The sequence below is a fragment of the Narcine bancroftii genome, chromosome 6 (genome assembly GCF_036971445.1).
Source record: "Narcine bancroftii isolate sNarBan1 chromosome 6, sNarBan1.hap1, whole genome shotgun sequence".
NCBI classification, from domain to species: Eukaryota; Metazoa; Chordata; class Chondrichthyes; order Torpediniformes; family Narcinidae; genus Narcine; species Narcine bancroftii.
The window spans coordinates 17559555-17576312 of NC_091474.1; the positions used below are offsets into that span (position 1 = coordinate 17559555).

Below are 16758 nucleotides of genomic sequence, written 5' to 3' on the forward strand. Positions count from 1 at the left end.
GCGAGAAGAGATGCCAGCACTCCCAAAGCCGCCATGGGGCACTCCAAATTCCTGCAGCCAGACCGGGGTTGGAGGGGTGTGGGGGGGGGGGTGGGGGGAAAGTCTCGGGACCGTCACAGCCCAGGCTGTGTGAAAAGGAGAGAGAAGAGGGAGTGGGTACTGGATAAATAGCACCTGCAGAGGAACGGATTGAGCAGCACACACCAGAGCTGGGTTCTCCTTGCTTAGGTCAGGCCCAGCATAGTAGAGCTCCGCCCACAAGGGGTGTGTGGTAGAAAGGTTGGGCAAAGCTGAGGGTCCTCGGCAGAAAGTGGTCACAGAGGTCAGGAGCCGGGGCTGGGCCAGGAGAGCTCTGATGAGGTTATGGCCTGTCTCAGGGTGTTCTGTCCAGTCACTCTGGCAGGGGAAGCAAAATAATGGAAATGGTGAGGAGAAGCTGGAGAGTGTCGCCATGAGGACCTCATTCAGGTGTCAAGCCAGGACGGAGCTGGCAGCAGCAGTGAAACCCCTGGCCCCACCGGATGGAGAGGCAGTTCCAGGCAGCACAGAGGTTAGACTGCTCCCAGCAGTCACTCCCCCATGTCACCAGCAACTGGGAAGAGGGGAGCTGTGCCCCGCTGCAGGAGGCAGCTTTGCTTTGGGTCGCTTCCCAGATTGTGTGCTCAGCTCAGAACGCTGCAATGTTGCAGGTATCTTCAGAAACCGGTTGCAGCAGAATTCCCGAAAAGAAACAGGAGCAGGAGCCATCCATCCAACCCGTCAAGCCTGTTCCCGCATTCAGTGAGATCACAGCTGATCTGGCCATGGACCCAGCTCTGCCTTTCCCCTATATCTCTTAACTCCTCTTTGATGCAAAAATCTCTCTTACTATATCTTAAATATCTTTAATGAGGCAGCCTCTACCGCTTCCTTGGGTAGAGATTCCACAGAAAATCAGTCAGTATTCTGAAAATATGTAGTATGTATATGCATACTTTTTGACTACTGAAACTGATGCAAATTAGTAGTTTAAAGGCTACATACATACTTGAATAAATATTATTATATGCAAGTATTTCTTAATATTTATATAAAATATTTGGAACAAAATGTACACGCAAGAGTGAAAATTTGTGTGTAATATTTTTTCTTGTGTCTTGCGGTTCTCAAACATCTGAAGTTTATCCTGTGGCTCTTATGTTAAGCATGTTTGGCCACCCCTGATTTATTCCCTAGCGATTACCAAAATTGGAAGGGGGGGAAGGAATAATGTAGAGAATGTGACACAAGGTAGATGGTCCCAACTCCACCCAAATGATACATTGAATAAAATCTGTTGCATTAAAGCAGGCTATTCTTCAGAGTGAAAACAATGAAGAAGGTCCCTGATAATAAGTTTCTGTGCATTCAGAGATGTTTTTGACAGTCTCCTCTCAAGGGTAGCCAGACGGTTCGGCCTTTGAGGCATCTTTCCTCCGTCCAGCACTACCTTGAGCTGGGCATTAATTTGTTCTCCATTTGGGGGTTTAGGGGCAGAAAGGGCAAGAGAGGGGGCACTTACCTTGTTAAATGCGGTGACCCGTGGTCAGTGGGCCTGGCGTGGCCATGTTTCTTCTTGCGCTCATGCACTAGTACCGGCTGGTTTAATTTTGTGTGAAATTGTTCTTCTTGGTACTTCTGCCATTTATATATCTTTATTAAAGAAGTAGGAGTGAGGTTTGAGGGCAGTAAATGAACCTTGAGGCTTTTACGGTGAAAGAAGATTTTCATCTTACCGTTATTTTTCCAGCCTATAGCTGCATCCCATCTTCTCTGCCCAGTATTGTGAAACCACTGAAGGGCATCTTGCTTTTGGATCATAGCACCTGACAGTGCTATGCAGCTTGCACTCTCCTGGGTGAATGAATGTAATGTCTTTTGTCTCTGGAAACACTGTGATTAGCATTCATGGTTTAAGCAAAATAAAATAAAGTTCGTTCAGAATTCTTTGTAACAAACTGTGTTTTCGAGGAACACGAATAAAATTTTCACTTTTTAAATTTATCAAGAATTTCTTCCCCCTTCCCCACCTACCAAACTATTATTGTATGTTCTGTAAATGTAAAATAGAATAATTTTCTTGCGTAAATTATAGTGGAGATTTTAACTTTCAAGCAGTTTGGTGTGATTTTCCCACCCTATCCCCTTGGGAAGATGGGAAATTCTGGATAACGTTCCCAGAATGTGTCGATAACAGTCTTGGATGCAGCCCACAGAAATAATGTGGGAAAGGACCTCTCACTTCCCCAGAGATCCAACTAAAAGGCACCTTGGAGGCCAGAAAAAAAAGCCAAGAATGTGGTACGAGTTGGAATCTGTGATTCAACACTGAATTCTCCTGTTGATGTTCCCTATCCAAACTTGCAGCATTTCTGGTTGAATGCCTTTACAATGGACTTCAATGGGATTAACTTTGACGACGGTAATGAACAGTAAGTAGTGATTAGAATTGAGTGTGCTCATGCTTGTAGAATAAAACTTTGTTGTGGTAGCTTTTAAAATATACATTTTGAAAAGGAATTGGATGGAGGTTAAAGAATAGCAGCTGCAGTTTAATTCTGGAGACAGTGGAGGAACAGCTGTCTTGAGCATCGGCTGTGAACGTTCATTTCATGGATGGTTTTCGGAAATGAGTGCTTCCTGGAGATTGAGTACAGTGAACAGAATACTCGTATTTAATTCAAGTTATGAATGCTCATGCTTGTGGCTCCAGAGACCCATTGATAATGTGGTATGACAGGTTATGGTGCCACCCACCACTTATGTGCGGCTGCAGTATAAGAGGGCCATGCAGCATGGAACAGGCCCTTTCATTCATCTCGTCCATGCCAACCGAGTTGGTTGGCATTCTCAGCTCGTCCCATTTGCCTGCACTTAGCCAGTATCCCTCGAAGCTCTTCCTATTGGCGCGTTTGTCCAAATGCTTTTTGGACATTGTAGTTTTACCTACTCCTAAAGGTTCCTCTGTGCAGTGTAGCAGTAAACCCAAACATGTTTCAGTGCTGAAATTAACAGGCAACTGAAACAATTCCTTTCTGATTCAGACTGACTAACCAATCAGGAAACTCTGTGATTGTTGTGCAATGCACAAAGTACTGGAGAAAGTCAACAGGTCATATAGGAAGTGCAAGGGAACCAACATTTTGGGCCTGAGCCCTTCGTCAATGTATGAGCAAGAAGTAGGCAGATGCATGAATAAAACGATGGTGGGGATGGGGTGGAGCGGAGATGTGGGAAGAAGGTGCAGGCTAACAGGCAAGAGGTCATAGGTGAATATATTGTGACAAAGGGCTCAGGCCCAAAAGGTTGGTTACCTTTTTCTTCCTTCTGATGCTGCTGAGTTTCTCCAACACTTTGGTATATAACATTAACAAACTCTTAGATTTGATGCTGAAAATAGAAGTTTGTGCTGTTACAATTTATATTTTCAACATTGTAATCAATGGACCATCAATTTTACTGCAGCAAAGGGTTTGCTCAGTAGTACAGTCCCCACCAGACCATGGGCAGCTTGGAGCTAATATGTCGTGTTGGGCCAAATCATGAAATGTTAAGAACAAAAATGGATAATTGAGTTTTCTTAAAAATAAATGCCCAAAAAGACTACCATGATAAATGATGGTAGTCTTTGAATGACTAGTGTGATATTATCAAATGGTGAATGCAAATGCAAAGGATAACTGCCTTTGATCAATATGGATGGTGTCAATGGTACAGACTTGACATGTAAAATTGTTGATTCTGACTGAAGGCTAATCAGACAGTTTGCCATGATATTTAGACCGGTGGGTGGTACATTTTCTGTAAAAATTGATTGAAATTAATTATTCCATTTCCCCCTTCCAAACTGTGCTTGTATGAAAAGCATTATGCTCTCTTCAATTTTGAGTGCTGCTTATAGGGAAATGAACTGATTGGGACCTGATGTGGACATGCACCTGTGCCTCCTTTCTGTGGGACTGTGTTCTTCCCTGCCCCTCTCCTTCCCCACACCCCACTCCCCCACCATTTTGTTCGGGCATCTGCCCACACTTTGCTTATACCTTGATGAAGGGCTCAAGCCCCAAACGTTGGTTATGTATCTTTGCAATATAAAGTACACTGTTTGACCTGCTGAGTTTCTCCAGCATTGTTTGTTTTCTACAGTCACGGTGTCTCCGAACTTTCTTGTATTATTCTCGTGGACGTGCATAGAATTGGTTTAATTCTTCAGCCCCATCATTTGTTTCCCTGCTCTTGTAAATGTGTCCAGCATTATCCTTGAAGAGGGTGTGATAGTGGAGAGCTAAATAGAACAGATGCAGGGCTTTCTAATCTTTCACTCCCACCCTGAAACATGCCTTTTAAGCTGCAGTTTGCATATTTTTCAAGCACTATTGATAGCACCTTTATTTGTTACTAAATCAAAGATGAAAGGCTAATCGTTCAGGTCTGGAAGAAAACCAATCCTGAACAGAATGCCTTTAATTATAAGCAGATGTTATACATAAAACGTTCAGCTTTAAGCCCATGAGGCTTCCCTCTGCACTGCTGATGAGAAAATAAGATGGAGCTCACCTACCACCCAAACACTGCGGTTTCCAGTGTCATCTCTGTGACTAGAGTTTGCCGTTGCCCTGGTCTGACTACACATGGGGCAGCAAACCAGCTGTGTGTTCATTCAGATGTTGACTAATTCCATTTATCATTCTGGCAGTACTGGCTATTACTGAAAGAATAAAAATGAATCACTTGGAACAGAGCCAGTTGTTTAACAGGTGTGCAGATAAAAGAGCTGGATGAGGATTGGCAGAAATTAATCAATGGAAAATTAGGAACAGCATAAGTCAGGCTAGCTCAGCTCCAGATCAGCAGATTGTCTCAGGGGCTTTGCAGGAGCAATAGAAATGCCACACGGAGTTGAGGTTCGAAACAGCGGGCTATTTATTAAAACTGATGCGCATCAGGAGACCAGTCAAAGCTAATCTCCTGAGCAGGACTTTTGGTACAGGTTTTATACTCTCAATGGACACAAATTCAGAGAGTTGATTAACTTAGTTTTACTGTTTTGAATGGGAGTTACAAAGATCTAATTACTGGGAAGATAAGGGTTAATTACAGAAAAGTCTCTGTTTAGAACTCTGGGTGCATGTTATGATTGTAACTTACTTTGCAATGAATCCAATTCCCTATTACTGCTAAGGGTGCATTATTAATGGTGCTTCTGGTACTTGGGTGCTCTCACTGGTGTATTCCATGGATCTACTCTTGGACCTGTCTTCAATTCCCTGTTACCATATTAGCCACATCCCATTTTACTAGTTATCACCCTTGCTATCCTTTCCCCTACAACAAGCCTCGTAAAATTTCTCCTCAGATCTTCAGTGTAATCATTCACCACAGAAAATGTTGATTGTTGCTTGCAGGTTCTTGCAGAATTTGAATTGTTTTGCTTCTTGTTTAGTGAATTGTGGGTCAGGCCTGCAAAAGGTAAAACATCATCCATTGAGTGAGACACATTGAGCAAACAATGAGCTGCGTAGGAACACAGCAGTGGGTAGAAAGGATCGGTCAACGTTTCGGTTCAGGACCTTTGACCTACTGAGTGAAAATTGATACAGCATCTGTAAAATCCACAGCTATGGTTTACATCGGATTTCACCAAGGAAGATGTGATGGATGCTGGAAATCTGAAATAAAAATGGAAAATGAGGAAAAATACTCAGATCTGACAGCATCCGTGGAGCAGTTGAGTCGATGCTTCAGGATGTCCACTTTTCATTAGAATTGCAAATATTTTGCAGGCCAAACAAGTTTCACCTTCCCAAGGATTCTGTGTGCTGATAAAAGGATATTAACCTGAAATGTTAACTCCCTTCCCTCCCTCACAGATACTGCCCGGCTGGCTGAATATTTCCCACATCCTCTGCTTTTACTTCTCTCAAACTCTGTGGGCTAAGATAAATGAAAGCAATCTTTCATTATTCCAACATTTTCTTTTGATTGCATGCCGGACCCTGAAAATGATTTACAAAGCTTGCCCATTATTGAAAATTGATTGCTTCATTGAGCAACTCAGTGCTGTCCACCGCAATAACGTGGATTTCCCAGTGGCCACCCATTTAAATTCTCTTGATGACATGTCTGTCCTTGGTCTCCTGTACTTCAAGACTGAGACCACCCGCAAATTGGAGGAACAACACCTCGTATTCCGTCTGGGCCCCCTCCATCCAGATGGCATTAACATTGACTTCTGTGGTTTCAGTTAGCCACCCCTTTGCCCCCCCCCCCCCACTTTCCTGTAGCTCTGTCCCTCTCTCTTCAATTTTCCCTCTGTGTTCTTTACCTCAGCTATGCATTCATAGAACCAACCACCTCCATCCTCTTCCCCCACCCCCCCACCATCAATCCTCAAAGGGCGTCCTTGTGCGGAGTCATCTAAAAGTTAATGTCCAGTGAAGAAGGCAAATGCTATGCTAGCATTCATTTCAAGAGGTATAGTATATGAGAGGAGAGAGGTGTTGTGAGACTCTATGGGACACTGGTGAAACCCCATTTAAAGTACTGTGTACTGTTTTGGACCCCCCTATCTTAGAAAAGATGTGATGTTGTTGGAGAGGGTGCAGAGGAGCTTTAACAGGATGATTCCTGGAATGCAGGGGCTGGCGTATGGGGAGCATTTGACAGCCCTTGGGTTGTTTTTGTTGGAGTATAGGAGAATGAGGGGGGATCTCATAGAGACATTTTGAATATTGAAGGGTTTTGATAGAATGAACACAGATAAGATGTTTCCCTTGACAAGGGGTCATAGTCTTAAAATTAGAAGTTATCCAATTAAAACAGAGAGGAGGCAGAACTTCTTTAGTCAGAGGGTCGTGGATCTGTGGGACTCACTACCACACAAAGCACTGGAGGTCAGAACACTGGGAGTAATTAAACAGGAAATGGATAAGTATCACATTAGTAAGGATATCTAGGGATATGGGGAAAAGGCTGGAAATTGGAACTAGGTGTCAGCATAATTCAGCTTAGTGTAGAGTCGATGGGCCTAGTGCCCTGCTTCTTCTCCTTCAACGTGATCTTGTGACCTTCCCTCTCTCTTGTCCTCTTCTCCAAATGCAATTATTGCCTTCTGTCTGTTGGTCTGTACTCGTCCCCCCATCTATTTATTTTATTCAAAAGCTGCCTTCTTTTTCCATCCCGTGAAGAAGGCTCAGGTCCAAAATGTCGGTAATGTATCTTTACCTTCTCTGGACACTGGGAGACCTGCTAAGTTCCTTCAGCATTCCAGCATCTGCAGACTTTTGTGTTCACTCTATTGAGCAGAGTTACTAAACAACTTAGATTCGTGGAATAACAGAAATAACCTGAATTAATAGTTTAATTGGAGATTTTTATTTCTCTTGAAAAGCCTCGCACATGGTTATTTCCATGTATCTCTGAAAAAGCAAGATGTTCGGTCTAGGAGGTGATTGATATTTCTTGATTTTTCCAGGGCATCAAAGGTTATGGGGAGAAGGCCGGGCAGTGCGGCTGAATGGGAATATGGATCAGCTCATGATTAAATGGCGGGCCAGATTTGATAGGTTGAATAGCCTATTTCTGTTCCTAAGTCTTATGGTCTCATAGGTGTGATGTGATTGTCATATTAGCACATGGATGGTGGGCAAATTACCTCCATGTACCAATGATCAGAGTTGGCTGCAGTGTGAGCTTATTAAACTCAAACAAGACCTCGGTAGCATTGTCTCATCATGATGGCATCTGCAGCTGATTGGTGAGTTGGAGACAAAAGGCACTTTCAGGTGGCCAAAATCCCCCGATTGTAAAGCCGCATATTATCCCCATATGTGGCTGTTGGGAGGCCACTTGAAAGCACAGGAGGCGCCTGCGAGGCGAACTTTGTAACCCTCCTCTGGGAGGGATAATTGCCAGAGCACTAAGGTCCCCCCTGCACATGAATGCAGCCACTGAAAGTGGCTGCTAAGGGGATGACAGTCAGCTGGCGAGCGCCTGATAGCTACCCTTCCAGCTACCCGATGAAAAACTCTTATCACTGAAGTCTCTGTCAAATTCGATGGTCTACCTCTGTAGGGCATTGAATCAATTATTGAAGCAGGAAAGGTTAAGCAGTTTGGAAAATACTAGATAAGGGATAAGTTTCTTGGCCTAAATGCATGAAGGGTTACTGATCAGTGTTTGCTTGTCCATTAATGAGCATCCTACCACTTGGGATTTGATTGAGTTAAATAGGTCCAGATTCCCCCAAGTCGACTGATCATTTATCACTCATTAGGGCAACTAGAGAGCTATTGAATTGGGTGTTGCCAAAGGAGATAATGTACATTACTGTTCACCCCTTCTAGTGACTTGATTTGAAGGCAGATCATTCTTTCATGTATCTTAGCTGTCATTGACAAGGCAAGTGTTGCTCATGCCATAGTTCCTCTGTGGTTAGTAATGGATTACTTAAGGTTGTATGTGAATTTGGGGGCGGGGGGGGGGGAGGGTGGGGGGAAGATTGAGAACCTTTGAGCTAGATCATTCAAGGTTAGCCAAATTGTGTCTGGAATTGCATATCAATCAACCACAATGGGTCAGGATGGCACATTGCCTTCGCCAAGCTGAATTAATTACATTCAATGGTTAATGGCATGAATCTGTTCTATTTGGACCAGACTGTAAATAACCAACACATTTAACTTCCCCACCCCACTGCTGTGGTTGGATCATGTGCAGGCTTCTGTCCAAATTCAGAAGCATGATTACTTTATTGCTAAATCTCAGCTTTCTGCACCTTTCGATAACCCCACCTTCCTTCATTTGGACATTGAACTTTGGCTTGTTTGCCTTGTGCATGATAAAGATGTGGTGTCACTATTCAAAGAAGAACAAGGTGACAGTTTTCAGTCATAGCAAAGTATTTTGGGTTACTTTCAAGCATGTAATAAAATATTCTCTAAATTCACGTTCCTTTTTAGGCATTGGGTTTACGTTGTTGCTCGGTGACTGTGTGCTGCACCCAGAATAATTAACAATGAAAGAAATTCTATCTCATTCACAGGCTTCAGTGTGATTGTCAACACAACACCTGCGGGGGGTCATGCGATCGTTGTTGCCCTGGATACAATCAGATGCCTTGGAGACCTGCTACAACAGATAGTGCAAACGAATGTGAACGTAAGTGCTTTCATGAATTTTTGAAATCTCCAAAACCACAATTAAACCACATGCCTCACCTCTTGGGAAAGACTTGGCATTCTTCTGTGGAAGAGAAAGGACAATTGTTGTCTCTTAATCTGCTTTCAGGTGGCCACCCGACAACTACATTGGGGTAGAATAGGTGGCCACCTGAAAGTGGAGAGCCCGGCCAGGAGGAGCACTTACAAAACCCTCCTCCTGTAGGTCTAATCTCCGGCTCGGAGAATCCCCCGTTGCACCTAAAAGCAGCAGTGGGTCTATGGCCACAGTCCACAGGAGCCGGCATTCGCTTGGACGCAGCTCTCCTTCAGCCGGCATGTTCAGGTGACAGAAAGGCGTCTTCTCCGCGGTCACCTGAACGTCCTAGCTGCACTCCCCCAGCCGTGTCTGCCGACGCATTATCTGCGTTCGAGCACCTGAAAGCGGCTTTAAATCATGCCGTGTGCAATCTCAGTCAAGAGCAGGGATACATTGGATCCGAGCAACCGATTCACAACCTACGAATGCGTGGATGCGTACCATCTCCTCACTTGTCAGGAATGTGAAACAGTGACTGCACTTCCTGAAAAGATTGAAGCGGCCACCATTTTGTTAACCTTCTACAGGAGCTTTCTTGAGAATGTCCTGGCCAGGTGGATCACAGTGTGGTATGATGGTTGCAGAAAAATGGATTGGAGGTCAATCCACAGGACGATAAGAGTGACAGAGAGGATCATTGGTGTCTCTCTCTCCCCACCATCAACATGATCTATCGGAATTGATGTCTGAAGAGGGCGCGCAAAATCATTGAGGACCCCTTCCAGCCCGTACACAGCATCTTTCAGCTGTTCTCATCAGGAAAGAGAAACAGGAGTATCAGAACCAGCACCACCAGGCTGAGGAACAGCTCCTTCCCATGGGCAGTTAGAATGCAGAACGACCAAAGGAACTGCTCACACTGACCCTCCGAGACTCTCATATTGGTGAAACAATATTTATTTTGTTATTTGTATATATGAATACTTGTCCTCCATATTCATTGTTTGTCTGTATATGTGTGTTATGTCTGGCTGTGTGTCTGTGTTTTGCACTGAGGGCCAGAGAACGTTGGGTTATACTTGTGCAGTCAGATGACAATAAACTTGATTTGACTTACACATTTAAATTACTGGCACCATTAGCCTTAATATGTTTTCACAGGTATGTTTTGCTTTAGGTATAATTTATTTTACCTAGCCCATTCTCTTCATAAGATCACTTCTTTTCTGAATTGTCTGTGGCTTTTTATCCCTTTTTTTGCCATAACAAACTCTGCAAACCACCTCTCTGCTCTATTGTGTTACTGAGTTCAATTATGGTTCAGAATTTTTGCTTTGATCATTTTTAGCTGTAAGCACTAATCTCAGCTCCTGTTCTCATGGTTTGATATAATGGCCTAATTCTGTTCTTGTGTGCTGGGGCTTATTCAACACACATCACAGCCACAAGAATGCTTCATTTATTTCTGGGGTTTAATTGTGCCCTCATTGAGATTCTTTTTTACTGGCATTGCCAACAGTAATTAACCTGAGTGAGGATTATTTTAAATTGCAAGGCAGTATTGTTAGTGAACAAATTAGTTATTAATAGCTTGTCAATTGAGCAAATTGATCACTAATGCAGTGCTATTAGTTTCCGATTAACTGGGGAGAATTTTAACAAAGCTACACTGTTCACAGGAAAACCAATAAAATTCAAGGCATTGATTTTTTCCTTTGTACTTTTACCTGTGAACTCAAGGAGTTGTATACATCAATGCATTTATTGTGCCGTTCTCATTGTGGTTGTTTTAGGCCTATGATGTTTTGCCTTGTACTAAATTGCTTTGCTTTACAATGGAGAGGAGTGAGATTTGAGTTTTTCTCAATGATTTGTGAACGGCACTGAAACAATAAAAGAGTGTAGTGTTCAGGGGTAAAAATGGAGCCTCCTCCATAACTTTTCTGTCTGATTGTCCTACGAAGAGGATGGAACAAGTGTGGACATATGAAAGGCCTTTTGATCTCCAAGTTCCCCACTGACGCTGATTAAACATTATAGGCTTAGGGTAACCCAAAAAGGTCTGGTGCAACTGCACCCAGAGAAGCTTTTTAGCTGCTGCCTTAGGGGACGTGCTAGTGTTAGCTGTGAATTATTTTTGGATGTTGTTTGCTATAGTCAGGCCAAGTTGTGCCAAATTCCATCCACAGACCCAGCTTGCAGTATTGCTGATGTGAAGGTCATGTGAAGGGTGGAGACAGCAATAAAAAGTTAATGTTACAACCTCTGACACACCTGCACTAATTAAGTGATCAGATAGCAACCGAATAATAATTACATTAGTTTATGAAAATAAATCCGCAGTGGTCGATGTGATTTTAATTATTCCTGCCCATTGATGGTTTTGGTGTCTTCATGAGTGTCAAACAATGAAACATTTTAAATTTAGACATACAGCACAGTAACAGGTAATTTCGGTCCATGAGCTGTGGCGCCCAATTTATACCCAATTAACCTACACCCCTGGTACATTTCGAACGGTGGATGGGAACTGGAGCCCCCGGGGAAAACCCACGCAGATGATTGGGGGGCGGGGGGGCAGAGAGAACATACAAACTCCTTACAGACAGGTGAGATTCAAACCCTGGTCCCAATTGCTGACGTTGTAAAAACTTTGCGCTAACTGCTACGCCAACTGTTACAGCATCTATTTTTATTGCTGTCTCCATCCTTGGAATTGACCTTCACATCAGCAACATGTAGGGTCTGTGGATGGAATTTGCCATAACTTCGCCCCACTGTGGAAAACAATATCCAAAGAAATATTAATTACTTCGCGCAGATATGGCAAGGGTAATCCAGATTGGCAAGAAGTTCAGCCTTGGGTGCTAATGATGTCCCTATGGTAGAGCCAGTTGAGTCACCTCCTCCCTGTTCCAGCGATCTACATTCAATTGTGGCCTCCGGTGCCTCTACATAGAGTTGTTCTGTTCTCCCAGCGATTGCCTGATTACTTCAGGTGTTCCAATATCCTTCCACATCCCAAAGATGTGCAAGTTGGCTGGTTAATCGGCCCCAAGTGAGTGGTGTAGGAGTGGATTTACTGGGAATGAGGTGAGAATAAAATGGGATTAATGTAAACTGGTGTTTGATGATGGCCATGTGATACATGGAATTGCCCTCATTCAGAGATTGGAGATGGTGATTGGTCCCCACACTTTGTATTTTAAAAGGTTTAGAACTGTGTTGTATATGAATCACTGTGCTCCAGGTAAAGTTTGAGTTGCTTTAGTTGGGACTAGGGAAATGATGGTTGGCACAGACTAGAGGGACCAAACAGCCTGTTTTCTGTGCTGCAGCATTCTTTGGTTCTATCATAACAAGTAGTTGTGCAAATAATGTAAAAGATATCACCATCTGCTCAATTTAAAAAAAAAACTCTGCTTGACATGTCCTTTTAGATGTAAATATTTTACACAACAAAGAACAATCCTCCAGTAAGCACAAGTCTCAGTGCATTTATTCTCTCTAAATGGCTTAGATCTGTTGACCTGTAGATCTAACTTGGTACAAGGAAGTGGATCTTATACCTACTTATCACATTAGGCACTTTCAAGCAGAGAAAACCGTCGTAAAGGCAGAAGTTCTTCGCCCTTTTGCGTAAAGACATACCTTTCTGAATGCACCGTGGCCAGCTCAGAGGTGCCGATTCCAATCCTTCCCAGGGAAGGATAATCGGCGGAGTGTTGCACTCCAATGCCTGACCTGAATGTACAGCCGCTGCAAGCGGCTGGTTAGGAGTGGACTGATGACACTATCAGCCTGCGACCCATCTCCTCACTCACCCCTCTCGCTCCAGGACCCCTCAAGGCAGGCGGGAGGCAGCGAGGGCTGTCAGAAGCTGTTGCATCAGTGGGAGCTGGTGTGGCAGTGGGCGCCATCAGGGGACAGCTGGTGTGAACCGTGACAGCCTCGCCAGGCTCTCTGAAGCTCAAAACATGGCAGAGTAATGGCCGTCTTCCCTACCTATAATCCCCCATGCAGCTGGAACTGTTCTGGGAACCACAGAGCAGTTCTAGCTGCGTGGGGAATTATGGGTAGGGAAGACAACCGTTGCTCTGCCACGTATTTATGATGGGTGGCACCACGGCACCAGTTGCCCCACCTCCATCGGCTCTGGACGGCACTACGAGGCCCCTTCTCGATATAAATGCAACACTGGAGCAGCCTTTTAGGGCTGCTGTCTGAAAGGTAAGTTTTCGATCCACTCTTGTAGCCGGCCTTCAGATGGGAAATGGCCTGTTGGCTGCAACAACATTTCCCAATCTGCCACTGTAGGCTCAAATAATAATTAAAAAATAATAATTGTCCCTTTCTGTCAGGCAGAAGATGAATGTGCTTGAAAACACAAATCTCAAGATTCAAGGACAGTTTTTCCCCTGCTGTTATCAGGTTCCCAGATGGTACTCACAAAGGCAGAAGATGATATCCTTGCACTCGCTTTTTAAACTATATTCCCCACACTTTTTTTGAACTTTTTTCTATACCCTCCATTATTTGACTAACATACCTTTACTCTCCACACAGTTGTTTGTTATTATTTGCACTTTCTGCTTTATAAATTGACTTGCCTGGGTAGCATGCAAAACAAAGGTTTTTACTATACTTCAGTACACATGAAAATTAAAGTAGATATTCAGCAAATATAGCTTATCTTGGGAGGGGGTCAGAAAGGTTAAATGGCAGGACTATTCCAGGTAGCTTTTACATTCAAGTTTGTTTATCATCTGATTGCACAAGACCAACCTAATGAAACAGTGTTCTCCGGTCCTCACTGAAAACATGCATGCAGACATAACACGCGCGCAGACAAATGATACATATGCATAATACGCATGTTCAAATATTAAAATGAATAAATATTCTTAAACAAATAGTTGAGTCATGGAGGGTTTAAAAAAAAATCTCTTTACCATTGGTTTGAGTCTCGCTTCACTAACCCAGTGACAATAAGGAATGATTGCAGTCCAACTATTAGCAGTTTTTGACTATTGTCTAATCATAAAATGACAAGAGGAACTCATTTAAAACTTCTTTCAAAGAACTGAAAATCTGCCCGGTTTTATAAAGAGTCGACAGCTGTGTTGCACCACTGCCAATAATACTCCCATCTCCTTCATGCTGTTTTCTCATTTGTCCAGTACATTGGATGTAGTGAATGGTTTTGTTGTGTTCAACTTGCCCAGCAATAGTCCAGGAGAGCAGAAATAGGTTGCCATCATGTGGAATGAACGAGGAGCTCTCAGAACTGTGATTCAGAGTGGTGTGACACCCCTCAAAGAAACCCTCAGGCCCAAAGTGTTGGTTACCTTCTGCATTCTGCGTGATCTGCTGAGTTTCTCCAGCACATGTGCATTTCAATACAATCACAGCAGTAGCAGTTTCCTGTTTCATGCATATTCTATAGATGCAGTCTCAGTAAATAATTCCCCTCCTCTCATTTCCATCCAACAGCCTGCAATTGTAACAGTCATGCATCTGAATGTGTGTATGATCCTGATGTGCACATGCGCCAAGGGAGCTTAAATCGCCACGGTCAATATGAAGGAGGTGGTGTCTGTATTGATTGCCGGGTAAGTATTTATTGAAATCATTGTTGCCATCAAGATTTTGTAGTTTGGCTTTGAACCTGAGATGGGTCAAGCTTTGTCACGGTAATCTTTTATCACTTGCCACAGGGTTTTCACAAAGGTACTAATTGCTGTTCGGTTGAACAGAGTGGAGGCCCAGTGGGTGATGTAGGGCACAACAGGAGGTACTGCACTGCTCCAGTTACTCAGGATCAATCCTGACCTTGCGTGGAGTTAGCCCATTCTCCCTGCAACCCTGGCACTTTCCTCCCACCTTCCAAAAATGTACTGGTTGGTTAATTAGCCGCCATAAATTCCTCCTTAATATAAGTGAGTGGTAGATGAATTGGTAGGGGATGAGAGGAGGGGTTGATGGGGAGGTGTGAAAGAATAATTTAGTGGTCCTCAACCTTTTTTTTCCGCTCACATATCGCCTTAAATTAACCCTTACCAACCACCAAGCACCTATGATATGGGTTGCCATATGTATGTGCTCTATGGTTGGTAAGGACCTCAGTTTTCTTCAGGCTGACTTCCAGGCCAAACATTTTGGCAGTTTCCGCAAAGCAGGACGTCAAGCGCTGAAGAGCTGGCTCTGAATGGGCAACCATGACTACCAGCCCCCCCACATCTCCATCGGGCACACAAAACTCAAAACGGTCAACCAGTTTACCTATCTCGGCTGCACCATTTCATCAGATGCAAGGATCGACAATGAGATAGACAACAGACTCGCCAAGGCAAATAGCGCCTTTGGAAGACTACACAAAAGAGTCTGGAAAAACAACCAACTGAAAAACCTCACAAAGATAAGCGTATACAGAGCCGTTGTCATACCCACACTCCTGTTCGGCTCCGAATCATGGGTCCTCTACCGGCACCACCTACGGCTCCTAGAACGCTTCCACCAGCGTTGTCTCCGCTCCATCCTCAACATCCATTGGAGCGCTCACACCCCTAACGTCGAGGTACTCGAGATGGCAGAGGTCGACAGCATCGAGTCCACGCTGCTGAAGATCCAGCTGCGCTGGATGGGTCACGTCTCCAGAATGGAGGACCATCGCCTTCCCAAGATCGTATTATATGGCGAGCTCTCCACTGGCCACCGTGACAGAGGTGCACCAAAGAAAAGGTACAAGGACTGCCTAAAGAAATCTCTTGGTGCCTGCCACATTGACCACCGCCAGTGGGCTGATAACGCCTCAAACCGTGCATCTTGGCGCCTCACAGTTTGGCGGGCAGCAGCCTCCTTTGAAGAAGACCGCAGAGCCCACCTCACTGACAAAAGGCAAAGGAGGAAAAACCCAACACCCAACCCCAACCAACCAATTTTCCCTTGCAACCGCTGCAATCGTGTCTGCCTGTCCCGCATCGGACTGGTCAGCCACAAACGAGCCTGCAGCTGACGTGGACTTTTTACCCCCTCCATAAATCTTCGTCCGCGAAGCCAAGCCAAAGAAAGAAAAATGGTTGGTAAGGGGTTACCTAATGTGGTATGTGAGTGGAAAGGAAAAGGTTGAGGGCCACTGAATTAGTTTATAGGAAAATAGGCAAAAGGAATAAGACTGATGAGAATGCTCTGAGATCAGAGGTAAGCTCAACAGGTGAAATGATGTGAGAAAATATGAGAAATAATTTGGGGCTGGAAAAGTGGGGAGAACAAAACGTGGGATTAATGGAGATTTAGTATAAATGGGCGGTTAATGGTTGACACAGATTTTTGGGGGGTGGTATACTCTGTTTTTGTGCAGTATGACTGCATGGAAACCAAACTTGTGGAATTCCCAGATAAATAGGATGAGTCTGAAGGCCCTTTCAAGCAAGAAAAATGCAAGACTGTGAAAGTCGCGACTCATTTCACCCCTTTCCCTCCATGAACCCTTCAAGGCAGGGCAGTGTGGGCCGGCGAGATCCATCAGGGGGTGGCCGGTGC

General features: G+C 44.2%; 1 protein-coding gene across 2 annotated transcripts in view; it reads left to right on the top strand.

The window, feature by feature from the left end:
- The window catches only part of lama5 (laminin, alpha 5), a 247739-nt gene that overhangs the window by 93340 nt on the left and 137641 nt on the right, over positions 1-16758 (top strand). For both annotated transcript variants that reach the window (XM_069884131.1, XM_069884132.1), the window contains exons 7-8: positions 9062-9177; positions 14710-14828. In XM_069884131.1, the coding sequence (XP_069740232.1) occupies positions 9062-9177; positions 14710-14828 (235 nt within the window). The remainder of the gene's footprint in view (positions 1-9061; positions 9178-14709; positions 14829-16758) is intronic.